A 9,348-nucleotide genomic window follows, 5' to 3' on the forward strand; every position below is an offset into this window, starting at 1 on the left:
GTGTGTGTGAGACGCGGGAGCTGATGGCAGGGGGCGGTGGATATTTGTGGCGGTCAATGTGGATATTGTGGATGAGTTCTTCTGTGTCATCACGTTCTATTAGTTCTACAGCTTCAGTTTCGTAATTTTCACGCTTAGTAACACATACAGCTGTTCCCTCATCACAGTGCAACACCCCTTTCAAACAGTGTCGCGTTCCCAACGTTGTTTAAGCGACATACTTTTTTGCGGTATTTTAATTCATATCATAACAAAAATAAACACCGGTATTCGGTATGAACCGGTATAACGCCCAGCACTACTTCCTGGTATAATTACAAAAACCTGTGCACACTGTCAGATTGCTGCTTTTTTGCATTCAAAATGCATTGGATGAGGATGTGCCTTTTTTGTTAACTGTACGCTCTCATCTCACTGATGAGCACTTGACTGAAGGAAAGGTACAGAAGAAGAGCGAGATAAATACAGATGTGTCGTACCTCAGCGGCTCCCTCAGCTGCTTTCTTCAGACCCCACCCGTCAGCCGCCCATCGCTCGGCCACATTACGATCAGAGGTGACGAAGAAGTTGTCAAAGAAGATATCAGCGGACATGGACCAGAGCTCCAGACCGACGGCGCTGAATGGAGTCATACGGAACGGGTGCAGGTCCTCAAAGAAGTCTGGGTTAGGGATCTTCCTGGGCTTCCACACTCCCTGAAAAATAAAACCATTAGACATTGACATTTCCAGAAGTCTTCACACCCTTAAGTTCAACACTCAGAGTTAGGGGTTTGTTTAAATCATGACTCCTAAACCTCTTGGACTCAACAAACACCCCTAGTAACAGGGCTGCATGATTTGGGAGAAAAACTGAGATTTAAAAAGCGCTAAAACACACGAAAAAAATTTGATCAGAAATACAGTAAAAACAGTAACACTGCGAAATAGGCTATTAAAATTCAAAATAACCGTTTTTTATTTTAATATATTTTAAAATGTCACTTATTCCTGTGACGCAAAGCTGAATTTCCCCCTTTTCAGGATACTGTATTTTAAAGATAATTTGGTAAAATTTTCATAAACTAACCACATGTGTCCCCCCAGACATGTTTGGGAAATTGCAAAAGACCCCCCCCAACCCCAACCCCACATTTATTTATTCAGTTTCTCAGACTTTAGGGATCAATGTAGTGCTTTTTCGAGAAAAATTGCAAATGGACAGAAGAAAAAAAAAAATCCAGGTTTGCTGTGCTGCACAATTTGCAAAATGTTTTTGATTATATAGCAATATGACCATAATAAAATAATCTAAAAATATATTTTAATATAATAAAAATATTTTTATTATATATTATAACTTAATACAAATATAAAAAAACTATAAAAATATTAGTTATATTTCACTGTAAAAGATTAAGAAAAATAATTAATTTAACATTACATAATGTTGATAAACAGCCACCAAGATTAACTAATCGTGAAAAGTGTTGATTATAGCATTATATTTAGAACTAGTTGCACTGCATCAAATGTTGCAATGCTGCACTGTAGCCGAACAGAGTCATGTCTACCGAGCACACGATGCAATGATGTCCTTATTACAACACGATTTCTCCATTTTCTCCATTTCATAGCCCCTTTAAATTCTCAAGCTTTTTAAGCATTTGCAATCTATTGTGATTTTGGTTTTATTAAATCAAACAAAATGGAAAATGCAAAAAAGAAAGATGAAAACATTCACCCAAAAAAGAGCTGCAGAAGATGCCAATTACCTGATAATTAGGGTTGTCAATCATTGGTGGCTTCCACTTGCCCTTGTAGTTGGGGTTGTCGATCACTGGTCTCTCCCATGGGCCGCAGCCGGGGGCCGTTTCACAGACGGGATTGGGGATCTGAGGTGCTTCCCACGCGCCGTCCATATCCTCATCCCTAAAAGAGACGAGCACAGATGTAGTGCACGCAGAGGGCAGTAAAGAAAGAAAGGCACCTCACACTCAACGTGCCCCTCATATTTCTATTTCAGTTGTTCTCATGGTTAAGGCTATAATTATAAAAATTGAATCTAGATCATCACCCCAGGAGTCCTAATTTCTTCAATAAAACCAGCTCACTTCACCACTGTTCAACTCATAAGCGCTCAGCCTTTCACATGATCCAGTGTGATTCTGCATTCATTACAATGAGGCACATTTGTATGTATGTCTTTGAAGAAGAATGCTGCCTTCACATAAATGTTTGAAATGAAACTTTAACACCCCCAAAGCTAAGGGAAGATTTCCATCAAATTCAAATTGCCTAGTGCTTTTCACAATCCACACTGTTTCTAAGCAGCTTCGTCATGATGTTATATATTTATCATATTTACTTAGAAACAATAACACAGCCGAGATTTGCTATATAGTATATGTGACCCTGGAGCACAAAAGCAGTTTTAAGTCGCTGGGGTAACTCAATTAAAAAAATGTACCCTTATGACTGGTCTTGTGCTCCAAGGTCACAAATATCAATTGTCTGTACGTGTGCAGGTAAAGTAGGATCTAATGTGTATATAAAATATATTTTAATATATCCATAATATTTTGTAACTGAAATAATGAAAAGTGAGATTTTATAAATCACAATATGATTGGATTGTGAAAAGTAGGCTTTTTATTATTAATTATTAATATTAATTTCAGTCTTTTATATTTAATTATACAGGTTTCTCCCAAGCATAAACATTTATATTTTGATGAAAGAAAAAAAAGTTTTTTTCAGTAATTGTGTTTTTTCAGAATTTTCAGTAATCGTGCATAGTAAGACCAAAAATATTTATGAAGTTAACAATTTTCTGAAGACTTTTAATGTAATGGAGAAAGCCTCACCAGTCGTCTGGCTTAAGGGCATCGGGGTCACCGATGTACTCTGGCTCATCGTCCAACCAGCCGTCAGGTTTCACAGCATCTTCATCAGGAATCTTAGCAGGAGCATCTTCATCCCTGAGTTACAAACACATCAAATAATAAGGATACGGACAAAAAGTGACGATTCTGAACCCCAGGACAACACATACAGACATAAAGACTCTCTCTGCCTCACCAGTCCTCGGGTTTGACGGAATCTGGGTCCTGGATCTTGGGTCTCTCATCCCAGTCCTCTGGTTTGTGGTCATCGGGGTCCTCGATCTCGGCCGGGGGGTTGATGGGGGGAGTCATATCATTCAAGAGACTGCCGCTGTTCACCACTGTCTGGTCGATCAGGATCTCAAAACTGTTATCAGGGTTCAGCACTGCAGGAAAACACATTGACACACATGAGGAATTCTGTCCAACTTTCATATGAGATTTGTCTGTTCAGATCGGTGAGAAAAACAGCAGACGGGCTGAATGAACATGTAAATGTACTCTCTGACAGTAGGTGGCGCTTATGGAAGCAGGATGAGATGCGTGTTGTTACCCAGTGTGAAGAGGTGAGTCTTCTTGTCTGTGTAGTATGTGCGCAGGTCCGCGTCGGGCTTCTTAGCATGCTTCTCCTCAAACTCGCCGGTTTTTGGGTTCTTGTGTCTAAAGATGAAGTGCAGTTTGTAATCCTCACCACACTTATCAGGCCCAAACATGATGGTGTACGGAGTCTTATCCACAAACTCCTCCTGTGAGGACAGACAGGGAAGAGCGAGGTGAGGACACATACAATTGCATCTTATACATTAAGTGTTGTGTCCAGCTCATATGCTATCATTCAACTATGTATATACACAGCAATACAGGTCACCTGATTCTGCATATATCACAAGAGTCAGCACTTATTAAATACAATAAACGGGTCCAAAACGTTTTGTGATTGTATCACTGAAAACACATGTGGAGGCAGTCAGAATCAGTCGTGAATGCGCCCTGGATTGCAGCGTAACATCACCTAGTCATTTAACGTGATCGTTCTGGGACGCGCCATGAGAAAGCACACCAAAACAAGCTAATTTAACTTCCCCGCACTGTACCAAATCACACAGATTGCATGTAATAAACACATGAACAACTGGTAACACTTTATAATAAGGTCTCATTTGTTGCATTGGTTAATGTATTAACTAGTAACAACACTGACGTAAGATAATACATTTTGCAAAAAATATTGCGTAATGTTAGTTAATACGGTTTCATTTAAGTTTATTGCCACATCAACTTCACAGGCTATTTCATAGCAAAGATTATACATTAGAAAAACAATATAGTTGTACACAAAATATAATAAAAATAAATTAATAAAAACAATTATAAGTATTGCACATAAAATTCTATAAAAGATTGTTTAAATTGACTTTTGAAAGAAATTGTAAAAGTTTTTCTGGGTCCACCTTATAAAACAAGTCCTTAAGAGTTTGTCCTGATAATAACCTTTGTCTCATGACATTAAATATTGGACAGACCAAAAGCACGTTTCACTGTCAAGTGAGTCCTGCAATATTGACATTTTGGTGCTTCTTCACCAATCAATAAATGTCCACGAGTTACTCTAGTACAGGTGCATCTCAATAAATTAGAATGTCGTGGAAAACTTCATTTCAGTAATTCCGACATTCTAATTTATTGAGATGCACCTGTATGTCCAATACGACACCTTGTATACACAACTTGGTCATGCATGGATTTAAAAATAAATATATCTTGCTCCTGCAACAGAATTTATATAAAAAAAGACAAGTCTTACCAAATAGTTTTATATTGTTAGTAGTATTTCAAGATAAACACTTACTGAAGCAACTTAAGGTTTATTTGATTATCCATACAACATTTTCAGAAAAATTTTAAAATGCAATAATCAAATATGATAACGAGAGGCTTTTGAGGAACATTTAATTGTACATCTCTAAATCTCTTTTTTGGCCATATAAATATCAGCATTTGCACCAAATTGCATGTTTTTGCTCGGTTTGGGCTTCTGAATAAATGTTTTTTGCTCCTTGAGTGTGAGCTCCATATTCTCACTATATTATACTATATGAGCCATATCAATGAAACTCAAACACATATGCAAACTTTTTTTGATTTAAAAAAAAAATAATCTAAACTAATAAAATTCGATTTTTTTCTGACTGTTACTTCATGTCAGGCTTTAACAGGGTTAATACAATGTGCAAACAGAAATGCATCTCAGCTAACCACTTGTAATCGGATCACCAAAAATGCATCTAATAGCTCGTAGAAACAGGGCCTGAGAGTTTATACGCTTATGCCACATCTTCACATTTCAGTAAATTGAGAGTCTAGGTTAGTTTTCTATAAAGTGTAAAACATTTTCAGGGCAGCTATAGCAGGAACTCTTGAGATGCATCATACGGTGATATTTATATTATCACCAGAACAATGAACATATAGACCATCTTACCAAGTCAAGATCAGGGGTTTGAGACAGCAGTTTAACATAAGCGCCGCCACAGTCAATGCCAGTCTGGAAGTTCACCTCATACCTGAGGAAACATGGCTCACAATTACTATTATTTTACTTAAGGCTTTGCCATTGTTGGTTTTTGATCATTTGCGTATATGGTTTAATTTTGGTCTCGAGTTGAGCTTTATACGAAACATGACATTTTCAGGCAATGCCAAAGTACTATAATACTGGCCACATGAAAACACAAGTTTTAAGTACTTCGCCATGAGATTGCTGACAATTTCCAACTCGCACTTACTTCATAAAATTTTAACTACAATATTTTCTTTATACTCATTTCATATGGACAGGTCAAGAGCAGACACGAATACTCACTGGACGATGAGTGGTTTGGTGTCAAAGGTGAAAGGTCGCAGTAGGAGAGCAGAGACGGCGTGATGCTTAGCTTTAGATTTCAACACCAGACCTTTATCACCCGGGAGTTTAGTGTCCTTCATCTCCTCAACCTCCCACTTACCTACACACAAAATAACACACCACAACCTCATGATCATCTCACACACCTTCACTTCTTGTATTGCCTGCAAACCACTTCATATTAAATGCATCTTAGTTTTGAAGTTTTGGGGTAATTTCAAGCTCAAACTAACAAAAAAAAAAAATCTGAATTAACACACAACATTGACAAGAACATTGTTCTGTGATATATAAATATATATATTTATTTTTTTTTCTTCATAGGTTAGGTCTTAATTGTTTGTATGCTGAACAAATCATTCAGGTATCCACACCTTTTCTTACGATTACAAATTAGTAATTAGACGAGTAATTGGACTTTAGATGAACAGGAAATGAAATGGGACATGAAACTTACCATCATACTTTGCAATGTCCTCATCAATGCCCTCTTTCTTGGCCTGGGATAAAACCCATCTAGATGGGGGGAAAAAAACAATCTAGAAAAATACTTCACAAACAAAGGCTCTTTTTGCTCATATTTATAACAAATATTGTCAAATGATATACACAACTGTTCAAAAATTTGTAGTTGATAAGATTTTTGTTTTGTTTTGTTTTGAAAGGCATTAATCATTGTATTTAGCCTAGCAGCATTAATCGGACTAAACGTGACTGTAGGACATTTGTTACAAAATATTTCTATTCCAAATTAATTCTGTTCTTATGAACTTTCTATTCAAAGAATCTTGAAAAAGTGGATCACAATTTTCACAAACCATATTATGCAGCACAACGGTTTTCAACACTATTAATAATCAGAAATGTTTCTTAAGCAGCAGATCAGCATATTAGAATGATTTCTGAAGATCATGTGACACTGAAGACTGCAGTAATGATGCTGAAAATTCAGCTTTGATCACAGAAATAAATTACATTTGACCATATATTCAAATAGAAAGCAGTTATTTTAAATAGTAAAAATATTCAAAAATATTTTTAAAAGTCTTATTGACCCCAAACTATTGAACATCAGTGTATTTATGACAAGCATATTCAATATATGATCTCTCTGTTGTGAGGATAATAGACATCTTACCCCTGAAGTGTTCCTTTATCAAATGACTCGGCAAAGTAGTGCTCTCCCATCGGCTCTGGAGCTTTATACGTCACCTTCAATAAAGACGTTTGGGGAAGATGTTAACCTCGTTGCACCAGCATAATACTATTTTATATTAGAGAGTTGTGTTACAGGGAAGAAATAAAGTCAGGTTTGGAATGACATGAGGGACAGTAAATCTGGACGGAATTTAATTTATGTGAACTTGCCCTTTAAGTGACATGATTAATTATTGGCAGATCAAATACCTCAAACAAACACAGACTACCGCTGCTCTGGCTAAATCTCAATTATAACTTCCCATCAAGCATCAAGTCTCGTTGTTCTCAAGAAATCTCAAGAAGTGGATGCTATTTTGAGCTTAAGGTATAGCGCTGCGGTGGTTATGAGCTGGTTTAGGTCGCTCAGACGGTTACTGAACGCCACTAGCCTCTGTCCCTGGATCAACACATGGGTGACAGTTCAGCAGAATGAACAGAGATCTACATTTAAGCATGAAGATCCTGGTGTGTTGTCTAGGTAAAGCACATTTCACAATCAGCCGCAGTATGAGCAGGTAACGCTCTAACCGTGGGCACTGGCGGGGGACTGGGGGCTTTTTCTTCCTCAACATCTTCCTCTTGCATGTCATCGATGGCATCTTCCACGTCCATCTCCATGTCATCGGCCTCCTCCTGTGCCCTCACCCCATGAGGCCCAGACACAGACTCAGAGAGAGCAGCGCCACACATAACCGCATCTTCAGCTCCATAGTCTACAGACACAAGAGGGAATGAATTAGACATGGGTCAGGACAGTCAGCTGGTTGTCTATGGTTTATGATGTTGGCTGTGAGTTTTCTTAAAGGATAGTTCACTCAAAAATGAAAATTCTGTGATACTTTAACTTTACTCACCCTCATGGAAAAATACTATGAAAGTCAATGGGGATCATCAATTGTTTGGTTATCCACATTCTTAAAAAAAATCTTCTTTTATGTTCAGCAGAAGAAAGAATTTCATACAGGTTTGGAACAACTTGAGGACGAGTAAATGTTGAAAGAATTTTCATTTTTAGGTGAACTGTCCCTTTAAATCATACAGGGCTTCTTTAAAACTGATAGCCTTTCAATCAATCAGTTTTCTGGAAAACCACCTAACATTCTCCTGAAGACCTACTTAAACTGAAAATGTTCTCTCAGCTCTTACTGTGTAAAATCTCAGTATGATTATGCTGGTGTGACATCTGCACAAGACACGGTCGCCATAACAGACTGAACAAATCAAACAGTTTATCGCACGTTTACCTGTGTGTGTTAAGGGTCAATGACTGGACGTTTGTCCTTAAGGCTCAGACATACCAAACAAACATCAAAGAACTAGCGGCAATGAAAGGAAATGTACTGCCGTCTCACATTGTCTGCGTCTGTTGAGTCTGCGTCTGAGAGGAAGTTACTCTCCATACAGCAGGTGGCTAAGCTGATTCGCTCAGCTAAACAGCCAATCAGAGTGCTCCGTCTCACCGACGGGCTTCGCCAAGCTCAACCGCTTGAGTAGAAACAATTAGTTAAAAGTCTATAAAAAAACTGCCTTATGCGCAATTTAAATGTTTGTAAACAACTATTTTAAATTTGAGTGTTGATTATTATATCTAAAAATACATACCAACTTAACAGTTTGTAGCTATTTTGAACCTTTATTATTACAGTAATGTACAGGGCTCCAGACTCATTCTTCCCACTGGTCGCTCTTTTGCAACTAACTTTCTCAGCTGGTCGCACATGATTTGGTTGCAAATTATATATTTTTTTGCGCTACAACATGGGATTATTCAATGCATGCTGATGAACTTTTATCATAGTTTATAGTTATATGGAAACGAAAGTGGTTAACATTCAACCCGTTCTTTATCATCAGTAGTATTATTTGGGATTTGAATTTTGCGAATGGGAGTTTCTCTTTTGCTGTGCTAAGCCGCGGGCTTCGGATGTTTCACTTTCGAATTCGCGATTTTGTTGTTACTGTTTTGCTTACATACATCTACACACCTTTAATTTTTTAAGACTCCACTGCCAGTTTACCCAATTGTATTCGGCACCCCGGGTTGCCAGTTGGCGGAAAACACAGCGCATTTCATTCCATTCATCGTCAAGTGCGCTCGTTCCTGTTGGTGTCGTCAATCTGGCAACCTGCGTGTGCGTCAAGTCTGAGGAGGAGGGGCCGGGTGAAAAAACCCTCTCCAATATTTTGAATTTGGACTGCAATACCTAGTTCAACCACTCGGTGTCAATCCTACATACAGCACCTTTAACAAAAACGAATAAGATGAGGCATGGCACACACCGCATGCTGTATTATATACCGACTAATAAATTACATAACGTTTAGCAAACACTGAGGAATCAAATAAATAAATAAATAAATAAATAAATAAAAGAGAGCC

At 37.8% G+C, this 9,348-nt stretch overlaps 1 protein-coding gene across 1 annotated transcript in view; it reads right to left on the minus strand.

Moving 5' to 3' along the window:
- Positions 1 to 9,348, minus strand: part of LOC107733432 (calnexin-like) — a 23,507-nt gene that overhangs the window by 8,128 nt on the left and 6,031 nt on the right. Inside the window, 11 exon segments of the mRNA XM_016545038.1 lie at positions 480 to 695; positions 1,754 to 1,910; positions 2,846 to 2,959; positions 3,060 to 3,249; positions 3,417 to 3,609; positions 5,346 to 5,427; positions 5,727 to 5,868; positions 6,226 to 6,284; positions 6,907 to 6,980; positions 7,497 to 7,612; positions 7,615 to 7,681. Coding sequence (XP_016400524.1) covers positions 480 to 695; positions 1,754 to 1,910; positions 2,846 to 2,959; positions 3,060 to 3,249; positions 3,417 to 3,609; positions 5,346 to 5,427; positions 5,727 to 5,868; positions 6,226 to 6,284; positions 6,907 to 6,980; positions 7,497 to 7,612; positions 7,615 to 7,678 — 1,407 coding nt within the window. The 5' untranslated portion in view covers positions 7,679 to 7,681.

Source organism: Sinocyclocheilus rhinocerous, unplaced genomic scaffold (genome assembly GCF_001515625.1).
Source record: "Sinocyclocheilus rhinocerous isolate Xijiao unplaced genomic scaffold, SAMN03320098_v1.1 scaffold460, whole genome shotgun sequence".
NCBI lineage: Eukaryota > Metazoa > Chordata > Actinopteri > Cypriniformes > Cyprinidae > Sinocyclocheilus > Sinocyclocheilus rhinocerous.